General features: G+C 35.9%; 1 protein-coding gene across 1 annotated transcript; it reads right to left on the bottom strand.

Moving 5' to 3' along the window:
• Nucleotides 1-899: 899 nt before the first annotated feature.
• Nucleotides 900-11,263, bottom strand: LOC144438085 (properdin-like). The gene is made up of 10 exons (XM_078127148.1): nucleotides 11,126-11,263; nucleotides 8,624-8,809; nucleotides 7,840-7,986; nucleotides 7,152-7,322; nucleotides 6,446-6,619; nucleotides 5,017-5,184; nucleotides 3,545-3,727; nucleotides 2,944-3,123; nucleotides 2,596-2,645; nucleotides 900-1,858 (listed from the first exon to the last, which is right to left on the bottom strand). The coding sequence occupies exons 1-10, from the start codon at nucleotides 11,193-11,195 to the stop codon at nucleotides 1,805-1,807; spliced, it is 1,383 nt and encodes a 460-aa protein (XP_077983274.1). The 5' UTR covers nucleotides 11,196-11,263; the 3' UTR covers nucleotides 900-1,804.
• Nucleotides 11,264-16,516: the final 5,253 nt, after the last annotated feature.

The raw sequence follows: 16,516 nt of genomic DNA, 5'->3' as shown, positions 1-16,516 counted from the left end.
ACACAACATATTTCTGTTATTGCTTCTCTTTTATCACAATGCAACCACTACAGGGATAGTTCATGGTTATCAAACTCTACTAACGTGAAAGGAAAAACACCAGTCTATCACTCACAGGAGATTGAAATAGAAGCCATGTTGCATCATAATCCATCCTTGTTATTATTTGTTGTTGTTTTTGTATACTATTATAGAGATATAGCTGTTATACTTATTATAAACTTTATTATATCCCAAATCAGAATATTTTTGTATGTTCAGTTATTTTTGCAAACTGTTGTTATCTATATGGTGCTAATGTAAAGTTGTATTGTTAGTATTTTGTAGATATATCATCATGTCTTGAGCCGTGCAAATGTTGACGTGAAAAGAAATTGTAAAAGTGATTGTATAGTTGTGTTGTATATTTTATAAATGGAGGCAAGCCTCCACAGCGTTGTATTTGTTTAAAGACTGTTCCACTTTGAATTGTTTTTTGTTTTTTGAAGTTTTGTCTTGTACCATACTGTTCACTTTATCATCACACGAGATTGAAAGTGTGAAGCTAATTGTTTGTTTTCAGTGAACAATAAAAGTATACTTTGAAATTGATGTTATAGTTGCATGTACATTTGTAATCCGGAGATCCATTCTAACCATCTTTAATCACCATTACCACAATTTCAAGTAGAACTTGTTGCTATGATGTCATCTTAGCCAGCTGTTATTGCATATAAAATGACATATTGGTATGGCAACACACTCTCGATCGATCGATCAATCGATCGATTTCTTTGTGGTATATGTGTTGTGTGTTTCAGAGAAGACTAGCTAGTAATAACGACAGTTTCTACAAATGTTGTAACTTGTATATTTACCAAAAAAAACCCATGACAGTTCCATATATAAATAAGTGCCCAGTCTGTGAGGTGGTTGTATTCCAGTGAACACTAGTCTAGTTCCTATACGGTATCGTTGCCATTTACACCTCTCAGTCTAGATCCTATACAATATCATTACCATTTACACCTCCACTCACACAAACACCATAGTTGCATGCAATAGATGACACATGTATGTATCACTTCCAAACCACACCTTATAGCATACACCAGTTATGTGTAAGCTGTCAGGCCAAATACAGAGAAAACTGGACGATCATCATTGCAGACACTCCTATATTTACCACAAACAGTGATGACAGTAGTGTACACAATGACCAATCTATACTGTAGCAGTTTTCAAATCCAAGCTTTAACTGTCGTACATTAACATTCTAACCGACTGCTTTATTGTTGAATAATGCATAGTATTTATTCCAAATCACCCAAAAAAAAGTCTCTTGTAATGACAACTTGCATTTTTAACATCAAAATTTAACATCATTCACATATATTGATAAAAGTAACCCTCTAACAAACTAAATATTCTATAGATTTTTTTTGGTAAAGAATGTTGATCATTGATGATCTGTACAAAAATATGAAACCAGCTACTCTGAATTCTTCAGCAAAGACATTGTAAATAGTACGGGAGCAATGAGCCAAAAGATTGTATACATACTAATGAATAATATACCTTTTTTTTAAAAGATGGACAAACTCCTTTACATTCTTGTCTCTAAACAAAATGCCACGCTTTGTGGTTGGACAAGGAAGCCCCAGACTGCAGTCACAAAAAATACAAAGAAAATAATATTCGGGCAGCTTATTTGCTTTCAAAGAATTCAAGTGTGCACGAGTGTCTTCTGTGTCACCATGACAACCAGAATCATCCACGCCTAGAAACACACAACAATTACTACTAATTGGTTTAATTAAAGCTATCACTCCAAACCACTGCCATAACCACTGTAGTCGTCATCGTCTCTCATTCCACTCTGTAACAATAGACAAAAACAAATAGCTGCTGAAAAGGCTTGACATGGAAATGTGAGGGTGTGAAATTGCGAATACTTCCAATGGATGTCACTTACATTGTATAAACATCAATCGTGACGTCATGACCTCGTATAACCTTAGATTTTAAAGGGGTCGTCATTTTGTCTCCGTGTGTCGTTTGTGTGACCATAGACCTCCCTCTCCAACGTCTATGGTATGACAATGTTGTGAGCAAAATTATACAAGATGTAGGAGAATCCTACACTTCATGTTAACCATGCAAACCTCGTGGGTCTATTCCCCCGGGGGGCGCTATTCCTATCCAAATCCTAACCCTGTCTCCCCTAAGATTGAACGAAATGTATTTGTATTTTGAGTCAGCCATATCTGTTGGAGAGAGCCCACCAGCACACTCCATGTATATTCTTGCTCAGTACAAGTACTGTAAGAGTGTTTTGTTTGGTAATCCTCTCCAAATGCCTTTGTTCGTATAAAACCAAAAGTTTAATAGCGCCCCGATCTTTACACAATGTTTTATAAAAACTTACATGGCTTTGTAATAGTCTGTATTTTAGAAAACCGCACACCTTATGCCGTATCCCATTTGATTCGAATGTTTTGCAAACTTGGCTCCAAAATTCTAATCAACATTTTAACGACCAATGTTGCAATGAGGAACGTATGCTTACAACAGTAGTTGTGATGTTTAGTTACACGTGAGTTTGACTATACTTACGACATCTTCTCCAGATCCTGAGCCATTATAGTCAACATCATCGACTGGGACTGGAAATATGAAAAACATGTGACAAGCGATATAGTCATTTCGGTACTTGAATGTTTTACATGGAAGTCACATGGTGGTAGAGGGACTTCGATGTTACCAACAATTCAGAAAAGTCCTATATGCACGACACAATTACATGTATATACAGTCTGCTGTATGTAAAACACTTTCCTCTAATTGCTTCATATAAACGATTCATTTTGTAGATATAAAACTTGTTTTTATAGCGAGGTGAAAGCAGTTACATGGTCATATTGTTGGGGGGGGGGAGATAGATGAATGTATTCATAAACTTACCACCAGGACAGGCAGGCAGTCGCCGACAATCTTTTATGTCAAATTCTTTACCCTGACAATATCGTCCACCATTCTGTGGTGGAGGGTTGTCGCATTCACGTATTCTTTGCTGAAAACTTTTAGCACCACAGGTATGTGAACAAGGTCCCCACTCTGACCAATCACCCCAGTTACCATGTACTGTAACATTACAATTAATTAGAATTATTTAAACGACCATAACAAATACATGTAACTCGGAAACTTCAGAAAGTCATCAATAATGGATGCGAGCATTACTAAAAGAAAGTGGATTTATTCTCTATCAGATAAAGGGAGCGTGGAAAAACAATCCGTGCTGTCAAGGTTTAATTACAACTTTAATATAAACATGATTGAATACACACACAGTGATGGCATCAATCTGTGAGTATTCAACAGTCACATCTCAAAGATACATGTAAGTATTCTCTTTCTTCTCCTGGTGTCATCAACCGGATTAAAGTCCTCAATTTTAACATTGCTACGGACTGACAATTCGTGTATAACTTTATATAAACGGCAAATATGAGAGGTCGGGCGAAGAAAAGTTGTTGTGTACGACATAGTTATTTAATCTTACCTGGACAACCCTCGTTGTTGACACATTGCCTTGCATCAATAATATTGCCAGAGCAGTAACGACCACCATGACGTGGGATGGGATTAGTACACGAATGGGATCTGGTTTGGTAACCTTTCTCTCCTGTACATGCAGGAGCAGAACAACGTCCCCAGTCACTCCATTCTGACCAGCCGCCATGAACTGTATACATTTAAAACCGAGACGAAAAATGTCGAAATATTAATTTCATGTGATCTTTTTGACTGTGAAGTAAACAGTTCCACAGGAAATTATTTGAAATGCATTGCGAAATTAAACATTTTATCAAATCTCAATTTTGCTATGATTACATTGACAATCTTTCTGTAAAAGATGTATTTTACACAAACCTTTAGACGAAGATAAAAAGAAAACAACATGATTGTGGACGTTCTCGGAAACATTCAATATCTCGGAGATATTTTGTGTAATCTTTAATTATGATATACAGCTTCATTCATCTACGAACACACAAGATTTCTCGGGAAAAAAGATTGGTCGTGTTTGGTGGAACTGAACTGAACACACATTCGAACACCATGAGCTCAGTTCAGTAGTACACCCAATTCAGTTTGTCTTTATGTAATCGAAACTGTTTTAAAAGCTGTAACATGGTTGACAGCAAAAACTTCTCAACAGTTTAAAGAATTGTTCGTGTCAAGTCCATGAAGTTGTCATGCTGAAGATGATCCATCCAAAATTCGACACAGTAAAGTGTAAAACAAACAAAGCTGGTAAAACCAAAATGATTGAAATAAGTGGTAAGCTTTCTTTTTCCCAGGACAATTTCTTAAGCTTAAGTTTGATTTCTATATTTCGGAGACTTCGAAAATGTCATGTCAAACAATCGACCAGGGCGATCCAGGGCGTGCGGACGAACGATGACCGTTTACCCTGGAATATCCTTTTTATCTGTCATTAGATATCGCATCCGGTTTGTTATCGTAGTAAGCCACACGTTGTCAAACTACTAGTATTCCTTGGGTATCAAGATTTTCCGGTAAAGATGATACCCTCTACTTCCTTACATTGTCTTGAGTTTGAACTATCGCAGGCATCCTGTTATCTAAATTTAGCCGATTAGATATGTTTCTAATATTTTATCAATACGTAAGTATTCTAATATTTCCGTTATTTTATCTTTTTTGACCCGTTGTGGTGTCCGGCCTTCCCAACAAATTCGACGAAACTTCTTATAAAAAGATAGCAGATACAGATTAAACTTGACTCGGGGGTTCTCTAAGAAAGTTAGGGGAAAGATGTGATGGGCTTTAGATACTGCACTGTTTAGATACGAGGCGTACAGATGTTTGGTAGATGGTTGGTATTACATGTAACTGTTTGAAAATTGATCAGCCCGCTATTGCCCCCTTTGGATAATGCGATGACATACAAATACATGAATGATCGCTAAAATAAAATTATTTTCATTCGTATCATGAACTACTGACCAGGGCAAGGTCGTGAAGCACTGCATCGTTTCACTTCCTTTTCACTGCCTTGACAATCTCGGCCTCCATGTTGTGGTGGCGTACAAGTACGTCTTCGAATGGTTCTCCCCCTACCACAAGTTACTGAACAAGAAGACCACTGACCCCAATTATTCCATATCCCATCGACTGAAATAAAAATATTATATATATCATATATACGATTATGACAGACAGACAGACAGACAGACAGACAGACAGACAGACAGACAGACAGACAGACAGACAGACAGACATATAGATAGATAGATAGATAGATAGATAGATAGATAGATAGATAGATAGATAGATAGATAGATAGATAGATAGATAGATAGATAGATAGATAGATAGATAGATAGATAGATAGATAGATAGATAGATAGATAGATAGAGTCATTGTATAATATGGGGACGTATTAGTTGGGTGTGGATGCCAGCACATGGATGGGATGTCATCCTGATTTGTTTGGGTGGAGCAGAGGTGGGATACTAGGTTGTTGTGTTGTCGAACATATAAATACTACTGGTAATAAAATACATTGGAAGTCTCCAATATCAACTGCACGCTTATCGGTGTAAACCAAGATAGTTTTGAATCACTCCTGTAATACGTTTGTGAAGGATTGTACCCATGAATGTATGTCAAAAGATTATAGATCATTGTAGTAAGCCAAATAAACAAATTATCAAACACACACACACACACACACACACACACACATACACACACACACACACACACACACACACACACACACACACACACACAAGATACATTGGCCAAATTAAGTTACCCAATTCGGCAGAGTGGCGTAGTAATTTGTGTTTGGCACTCAGACCACTTAGGGAGTAATAATGAATAAGGAAAGCATTAATATGGATCGGTCATGTCATGTGCTGTACTGGTCTGTGATGACATCGAATAGTTCGGAAAAAAACGACAGTCAGCTAGGCTAGTTTTGTCCGTGGTAGCTTAATATTCAGAACTATGGCATGCACTATTGCACTGGATAGTTCTTAGACATAAATTATTTAAGTTCACATTCGCCTAGTTGGTTTAGACTAATTGGTCAAGATGGCTAGTAAGATATGTACCTCCAAAGAGATCTTATACTTAAAAACGATGTACACATGTACACTCTAACCACTATATAGTAGTTTGAGATATAAACTAACTCTTCTGAGAACGCGATTCTAGACATAAGACAAAATGTGTTGATGTCCTAAACAGATAAGAATCGCGAATAATATATTGTTCATACCCAACTCCTTTTTTAACAATATTTGAAAATACAAAGTTTTCAGGGAGAATAACCATGTAGTGTCACAATCTTCGAATACATGACCATTTTCAAGACACCAATTACTTATAATCTAGTTTCCAACATGTCTAAGTCTATCCTCTCACCTGGACATGGATTTAATTCACATATTCTGATTTGTTGATCTTCCCCTCTGCACTGTTTACCGCCGAATTGGGGAGCCGGGCTGTCACAATAACGGAGTCGTCGTTTCGTTCCTCCGTTCCCACACGTCTCAGAACATTGAGTAAAATCTGACCATGGACTCCACTCGCCATCAACTGAAAGCACAATTAAAATATTGGTCAGGTCACCAAATATATGATAAACTCATACACTAGAAAATACGCATGTCAAGATTACTCACTCCATCTTTCTGATACGTACCGGATTGCGATAAACTTTACTATTAGGGGAGGACATTGGCAGGTCCTGATTTGTATTATATATTGTATATAAATACATGTAAGTGATCTACGAGACACCGCATCATAGTATAAATTAACTAACACTGTGAGACTGTAACACACTCCTCACACGTTTTCATTATTCAAGGAGTCAAATAATGCGTGGGTTACCATTATCAGTACTGTATTCACATACAGTGTACGTTCTATTTTCAATCTATTGTACCAGTATCTCACATAAAATAAGGTATTGGGAATGGTAACATCTACGATAATTTATAAATATAATGCAAAACGAGTTATACATTGAATTCGGAATGTCCGTTATTAGCCTATATATAGGTAAGATTACAACGTCTTCTACTTTGGACATTTTGTAGTACATACATGTAAAAAAAAAACTTACTTGGACACGGTCCCTGATCACATTGGCGTGACTGCTGGCTATCGCCAATACATTGCAAGCCACCAAACTGTGGTACTGGGTTATTACAAACACGTCTTCTGTACTGACGACCGACGTCACAACTTACTGAGCACTGGCCCCAGTCATCCCAATCACCCCAACCACCATCAACTGAGACGATAAAAAAACACACGGGAAATTTAATCAAATGACTCTGAAGAATCCTCCGAAATTATGAATGATTCAGATTGTCTTTCAAGTAGTTTTTTTCATGAATCTATGTTTCTGTATATTGGGTATAATAACGATTGATTGATTGATTGATTGATTGATTGATTGATTGATTGATTGATTGATTTGTCCGATCGATCGATCGAATTAATGAATTAATATAACGTAGCAACAGTTTTCAGACTGTTCATTTATTGAATAAATAATCAACCAACCAACCAATCAACCAAATCAATCAATTACCTGTAAAACCGACTCTAGCATGAGTAATTTTTCATCTTTCCATATGGTTAATTTTTCACATCGAAACAGTCTGTTAGCAGTCTTTTCCTCCAATTACAGTGTAAACTTTGTTAAGCGAAAAACTTTTACGTGTAAAGTCTTTATCTATTTTAATATACGGTGTCTGGTCAGGTCATGGTACAACCTATCATATACTATGTTGTAAATCTTTTACCTGGACAGTTGGCTTGGAGTACACATGGAATAACTTGTTGGAGTGGGCCCTCACATTCACGTCCTTCTTTACAGGTACGTTGACGGTACTTTAAACCTTCCTCACACGTTTGACTGCAGTCACCCCACTCAGCCCATGGATTCCAAGCTGAAACAGCAAAATTATATCATTTGTAAGATTTGCATTGTGTGTGTATGAGAGAAAGAGAGGTTATGTATGTATGTATGAATGTATGTATGTATGTATGTATGTATGTATGTATGTATGTATTGTATGTATGTATGTATGTATGTATGTATGTATGTATGTATGTATGTATGTATGTATGTATACTATGTATGTATGTATGTATTGTATGTATGTATGTATGTATGTATGTATGTATGTATGTATGTATGTATGTATGTATGTATTGTATGTATGTATGTATGTATGTATGTATGTATGTATGTATGTATGTATGTATGTATGTATGTATGTATGTATGTATGTATGTATGTATGTATGTATGTATTGTATGTATGTATGTATGTATTGTATGTATGTATGTATTGTATGTATGTATGTATGTATGTATGTATGTATGTATGTATGTGAGAGAGAGAGAGGGTGTGTGTCAAAAAGCAGAAAACTGTTACTCGTGTCAGGCCTATCATAGGTCGTATTATATCAATCTTTAGAGCTTGGCTTGTAGTTGTTAACCGTTGCTATGGTAATGTTCAGCTCATAACAGTATGAAGACTTCATTTAGTACAAGAAAATGAAATAAAATGGAATAACTTACGATCCTCCGGTGGTTCTACTACCAATATGTCCTCGCAAGGAGTACACTGTCCACCCTTTTTTCTTGTAGACCAACCAGCACCGTTACCACGACGACAACAATCCTCGGCATCAGCATAATTTCCTTGTATTTGTCCCCTACATTTGTTCCTGTCTTCTCTATATCTACGAAAACAATAATTAGCCTCTGTGGGGGAATAAATAAACAGTAGTTGTTTTATTTCATATAAACTGATAAGTTTATTAAGATGGCCCGGTTGTCATGACAATGTTACAAATCGTATAATGTAGTCATGGAATGTCACGTGACATATATATTTTACTGTTTCAGAGAGTTAGCTAACTATAAATGACTAGCTAGAATAGTTACAGGACACTTTGTTACAAGGGCAATATAAAAATCATTTGTATGTGATAGCCCGATCTACCTAACCTTTTTACTTGTTGACCCGACCTTAACTTTCATTTCGAATTCATTTGAAAATTATGAAAGATCTTATCTCATTTTGAAAGGTGGGTAATCGAAATCAAATTTCTTTTACTTTGAATGGTCTAATATTACTTTTCGCGAATGGTGTTGATGCAGTGGCTAGCTGACTCCGATTGCTGTATTTGTGCGCCGTGATATATGGGTGTGTGTATCACTCTTCCGGTTACCGAGTTGCTCTGTATATTATTAGAATCTTGATTATGAAGCCAAGCAGAAGAAGGAGAAGACGACGACGAGTTTGAAATTGATGGAGTGTATTATTCACAAGGTTTTCTATTACAGCGATTACGCCGTAATCCAGTCACATTGACCACTTTCCTCGCGAATTAGTTTTGAAGTGACGTGTCAAGAACCTTTCTCTAGCTCTGTGTCCTTTTGACATGAATGACACATTCTTCTCTCAAGATAGTATTCAAGGCACTATACGACTCGATCTGACAACGCATCGCAATAACGTCTGTTTTTAGGATCGTTGTTTCAATAACAAATTCGTGGTTTTACCGTTCCTAATTCTGAAGATGAAAGTGTCCCGCAATATATCATTGACACATCATCAAGTACTACTATTTTAAGATCTAAACAATGGCCTATTGATTGTGAGTTGGGTGAGGAGAGGGTAATAAAATCACACACACAAAAACTAAGCTGGGAAGAAAGCGATACATTCATATGTCAATTCTAAAACCACATCCCCTCGGAAATAGTCCTCTGGGGTCGAGACGTCCAGACATATCACGTGATCATTCAAACTGAGAGTTGTCCCCAACAATAGCCCTTCATCACACTTAGAGAAACATAGTGTTTGATTGACTTTTGTTTGTTACACCTGCATGTCGATGGATGACTACATTTCTACACTTTTATTTGTAAGCCATATCACAGTAATTGCTCCCCAGGCCATTTCATGGTCATACCCCATTGTTCCTATTCGAATAAAGTTCCTGTAATTTCATATTGTGTCGACAGCCAGACGAGACGCTTGGACGATTACAACTGACAAGTCCCGCTGCTCGCTATTTATCCGTCCAAAAGGTGTTTTTTGCACCAACTCACTATATTGTATTGCCACCATCCAAAACACTACGGCGTGGATGAAAAAAATGGACCTCGTCAAGGTCTTGCTCTATTGCAACTTTACCCGAGAGTGATGACGGATAAAAAAAATGCAGACTGTGTCATGTTTTCACAGCAGTATATCGAATGAATAGGTGATAGAAAGCACCTCATTTTACCCGACTCTCTGCTCTTTCTTTGAAGTTTTCGAAATTTTCGAGTGAGCAACTAAAACGACGGAACACACAAAAAATTTATGGCAAAGAGAATGATGTGTATATTACCTACAACCATACGCTTGAAGATTCCTTAAGTTCATTTTTAGAACATTTAGTCATTATGGCAAAATCTCTCACAAATAAAAATGGGACGCGGTTTTCCTTAGATCCATAAAAAGAACCTTTTTATGGTTGATAGGAGACTCTCCCTGTCTACCTTTACAAGCTGTATCAGCATTTACGACAATACATAAACGATAAAATCGTAAAATGACAGTGGCTGTGTTCGCGCGCCACTCCAACTGTGATGTCTTCGTGGCTGAGTTTGTATCATGTCGCCTCGCACGATGTAGTCCACAGAAAGACACGGAAGAAGGATATAGATGCAAACTAACTAAAAAAGGACATTTTGGTAATACATCCGATATATACTAACTGTTTATACATGATTTATAATCTATACAATACTGAATTAGTATTCGTATGAAGTCCACCCACCTTCACACGTATTGAATTGTTTATTTCGCGTTTAAAAGTGTCGAATCGTTTCACTACTGACAGAGTTAACTGAAGTAAAACACGACATTTATTATATATAAGCTCACAGCACAATATTCTTGGCATATCATCAAATGCAAATGAGATTACTTATTATTCTACTCTGAAATCAACGTTATCTTTAAAGAATAAATTCCCATACGATCTTAAGCGTTGTACGTACAAACATCGTAACATAACTTACCTGCAACCGATGCTATTATTACTACACATGTACATATTGATAATAACTTCCTCATAGTCATTCTGTCCATGTTCACGCTATGAAGAATCCAGTACTAATAACGTACTAAACATCACACACTATATTGTTACTCTATAGTTTCCCGTATGCGAAGAAATCGGGATGCGAAAGCCAGTCTATTCTTAGAAGCAACCATTCCTATGTACTCGGAAAAACCCGTACGTGCCACACCCGACGAAAGTTCGTGGAAAACAATCAGAAAAGTAACCTGCGTTATATATTTGGCAGTGAAAATTGCGAAAGAGAAAAAATGCTACTTTCAAGAATGGGTTCATGGATATGAAAACATTACGAAGTGAGGTCCCTCCAGTGACAAGCTGGTACAATCTTCAAGCAAATGGTTAGGTCTATTGACTTATGACCTACGATGTTTATTTCATTTCCTCCTAGCAGGCAGGTACAGACCTTATGTGTTATGTATCATGTATATGGTATGGATGTCTAAGGGAGCCCTCAGTAATTACAACGGGGGAGGGCCGGGAAAACCAAGTCGATCTGTGGCATAAAATGTGACCCTCCACATAGTCCGTTATGCTAAATAGTTACCCTCCCTCAATTTCCTTTCTCTATTAATATGAACCTAACCCTGTTCAAGAAAAAAACATTTTTTTTACCAACGCCTCCCTGTGGCCTAGTTAAGTGTTCGAACTCAAAATTAGTAGTCATGACGTAATGATGTCCTGGGTTCGAATCCCATTGGAGACAGGGAATTTTTCTGTAAAGATCCTTCCATATTGATAGTTTATAAAGGTATTCGTTGTTTCCCACTATTACCAACACTTAGAGTTTGTATGTCTTTTGAATCTATTGGTTGAGCTGAAGGCCAGAACTCCCAAAGATTAGAGGATGGCACAACAGTGACAACCTCAGGACCGAGGTTAAATAATGTATCTCCACTCCACCACATTATCACCATTATCTACTGTGAGAGCCGCTCCTTGTAATTACTGAAGGCTCCCTAATTTGGCACTCGTCCAAGTGGTTCCTTTCGTTTCGCTGACAGTTGTACTCTCAAAAACACAATATATGTAAACTTTAAAAAATAAATATTCAGCCAGTAGAGAATATATATATATATATATATATATATATATATATATATATATATATATATATATATATATATATATATATATATATATATATATATATATATATATATATTCCATTTATCAATAGAATTAAGATAAGACTGAGAAAGAACTTGGAGAAACATATAAGTTCTTAGTCAACATACCATCCGTAGTGGCCGCCAAGTGTAGAGTAGGAACTTTAAAAGTTTACAAAATGTAAAAGGAAAACAATGACGAGAAAAGTAATGTTTGTCATAGGGACGCGTGAGTTTGGTTACATCGAATATAACGTTACAAATATGTATGGTGTTACTACTTTTACTCCATATTGCTTGTATGGCTTGATAAAAATTACGATGACCCAGTTATTCTGCCAGTACATAAAGAACTGCTGTCAAGCGAGCATACATAGTTTATGGAGATATATGCTTTAATATTCGTAGCAACAATATTCGAAAGTTTGTATCCGTATAACTATAAATCCTCAATCCAGGCAACATTACGCGTCCCTGTGATATGTGTGAACGCGTTCCGAGGTAAAATCAACAGAAAAATAACCACAGGCTCATTTTAATCTGAATCCTAACATTCATGGACCATTGCAGCCACATCGTGTAGTCAAAGGTAGTGAACTCGTATGTCCTTCCTATCAAGTTTATGACAAAGGAAAATACTTCGGAAAGGTGTACTTTAATTTTCTGATGTTTTAGTTGTTGTACTCGTCGATTGTAGTTGTGTACGTTTTTAGTAGCCGTTATTTTTATTTTTACATTGTAAAATCTGAAATTTCACGATTACACATAAGTTATTTATATCTTATCAAACTTGACGTCACAATGTTGCACCGGTGCACCACAACTACGGCATGTATTTCGTAGAATGTAATGACAACACTCTTCAGAAGTAAAGATAGCATTCGGAGTTACATGAACTTTGACCTTCTGTATATATACGGTGGGCTTGCTCTGTAAAGAGAAGAGCATCCTACAAAACAAGTATGTAAAGTAGACTGGTCTATCAAGCTCATACGTCGTCTGTCTGTTTTGTGAACACTACACCTTCTTGTCTTGGAGTTGTTGCGAAGGATATGCATTTAGATAGTAGAGACATTGTCGAAGGAACAAGGATTTGATCGTAGAATTATATGCAAATTGGATCAAAATGTTCTAGATTCAAGAATTGGACATGGCACAACTCCACTCTATGTGATTTTAGTGGATTAACTCGCTATAATTATGTTGTCGGCCTGATAATGATCTGATCTTCAAATCGGGGTATAACTTCAAGAAACCAAATAAGAGTGTATATTTCTAAAATTGGTCCCTTTTAAGATCATAAAAACCAGGGGTCATAAGTGTCATGGAAAGGAACCTTTCTATAGTAGTTACACTGTTTGCCAAACTACGTCTATATTCTGCTGCTAAGTTACTAGATAGGCTTAGTGAGTGCCAACACACGTTATTTTTGGTTTGACCAACGCATTTAGTTACCAACCCTTCAAACCCTTTTACATTTTTTACATTTTACCCAAACTATTCGTCTAAATAAACTGTTTGTTTCCGATAACATGACTTCATAAAATATGATAGGTAGGTCCGGATTTTATTTTATTTTACATTTTTACATGTTAAAAATCACTTCCACCGAAAGACAAGATACTCGTTGGTCACGATACTTCGTAACTGTTGCACAGATGCTGAGGTGTAAATTGTCATAAATTTTAACTTTTTGCATGACATTGTAAAAAAAATGTTTAGGGTCGGCGGCTTAAACTAGCGTCGGTCGTGTTATCGGAAACACTATTTTTTTTCATTTGACCTAACTTCAAGCCAACTACAATTTATCTAACTGTAGTTGCATTGATCTTAGTACCCTGCTACAAAAGTACCCTGCTACAAACTCCATATATTCAATGCTAATATTTCATATGACAAAAATACGCGAAAATGTTTGTTGATATCATGGAAATTTGGGTAATTTTACTGTGTATAACAGGTAAAGGTGATATCTTTTTTTTTACATACTAGCTTAGACCATGAGTTATATAACTGGGCGTATACAAATTAATGAGGAAAGTTACAAGTTTTGACCAAAAATTCATTAAAAAACCAGACAGTTGATGGTATGTGTATTACCCTATTGATGCAATACCAAGTTGAACATTTTGGGAAAAACAGCCATTTCAGCATTTGTAAGAATCTATTTTGTGGTGATGACAATGTGTTTTATCAACACTTCTTTTGTTGACTAACTGACAAGATTTAATGTTTTAATTCTTTTATGTTGTGAGAGCAAGTCCTTGGGGTATAGTTGTACTCTAGCTTGATGAAGAGAATTACAAAAAATAGTGCCAATGGTGCTGTAGCACAATTGTAGAATTTGGGCACTGATTTATGGTGTTATACTCAGAGAGTTTGATTGCCAGGACTTTATTCTGTCTTGTCAAGTTGATTCATACCCTGTGTTGTTGCTATCTTTGAAAAAGGTACTATTAGTTATTGTTATGAGTGTGTTCATGGTTGCTATGCATGTTTATGTTTCTATTTGAATGGTTGACTCAGTATAGTTATCTTAGGATATCGATTTTGGTTGCTATCTGCTAGGCAAATATGTGTTTATTTTTTGAATGTTTATCATGTACTTGCCTATCCCTCTGTGGTTTCATCTACACAACATACACCACAATTCCACTGTTGCTATTGGCATTGTCTTGTTGCTACACATATATACTATTAATTTGTATTGTTCATCCACTTGCCTACCCATTCCTGTTATCTATGCAATATACACTATCATTTCATTGTTGCTATGGGCATAGTTTTGTTGCTATGCATATGTGCATAGTTTATTTTGGACTAATATTGGCATCTTTTCAAAATATACTAGCATTTGCTAAGGGTGTACCCATGGTTGCTATGGACAGTTGTGTCAATCTGCAGATGCAGACCTCTAGAAACATCCCCACCAAATTTCATCCCCAACCATCTTGTAGTTCTTGAGACATGACTTTTTGGTCAATATTTGCATTTTTGCACCTAATTTGCATATCACTGATGAGAGAGAGTTTGCACCTAATTTGCATATCTCTGATGAATAAGAGAGAGAGAGAGAGAGAGAGAGAGAGAGAGAGATATTTCACTTGCCTCTAGCACTACTGAATCATACAATTCATGCTAAAAATGGAGAAATAATGTTGTTTTTCATTTCCTTCATTTATTTCCTTTTCAGATGATTGAATTGTAATCAAAATCAAAGCTATACAAATGATATATATACATATGTACAAAAGTCTACCTTTTTTTTAAACACTGAAGTCTTACTTGGTAGACCTGGAAGAGATGACAGTTATGTTAACATATAGACACACGAATAGATAAAAGCTGTCCAAACACAGAAACAAATACAAAACTGCGAATAGTATCTAAAAGAACTCAGAAAAGAAAATCTGCTGACACTGATGAGACACAATATAAACATCAAATGTACTAAACATTGTAGACTTCAAAAGATAATCTAATATATTATAAAAGTGTAATTATTTCACAATCTCGTTAATTATTATGTATATACAAAACAACAACCTTGAACGCAAAAAATACAAAAGTGACATAAAATAACAATACACTGAGATAGAGCTGAAATATTATTTTCCCATTTTTTTTGGTTCAAAATGGCAAGACAGATATACTTAATTTGTTTGTCCTTACAAAGCTTGAAGTTGTATGAGTCACATTAAAAAGACGACATAAAATAACATCTTTGAAGAGGTTAATGTTATAGCAATCTTGAAAGTAAATTACAATCTACCTTGCCTGAATGGAACTGTCACGACATCACCATGGTAACAGTGACTACCGATGTCAATAACCTTTTAATATAATTGCTGATTGGGTGATTGTACTTGACCCAATGTGACCTGATAGGAGGTGGAAAAGTCACAATGAGGAAGGGCAAGTCGTATTCTCAAAGTTTTAGTTTCAAGTGTGGACAAAATTATAATGAGTTTTCCAAATGTCTTTTTTTTTCACCAAGATTATAAAGCAGAATATACAGGAAATGGCTTAAGATTAAAAGCATTTTGAAACCTTGTCAAAAACATAAATTTCTATTTAATATTTCATATAAAATTTGTTAGTGTTGAATACTGATCATTTTAACCAATCTCTAACTTTTGTTAGATTAGTATACATAGCCCACTTATAGTATACCTATCTCCATGGCATGTTTTGATTCCATCTATGGTAGATAACATTACAAG

Source organism: Glandiceps talaboti, chromosome 1, assembly GCF_964340395.1.
Source record: "Glandiceps talaboti chromosome 1, keGlaTala1.1, whole genome shotgun sequence".
NCBI classification, from domain to species: Eukaryota; Metazoa; Hemichordata; class Enteropneusta; family Spengelidae; genus Glandiceps; species Glandiceps talaboti.
This window is presented reverse-complemented; position numbering and strand designations above follow the sequence as displayed.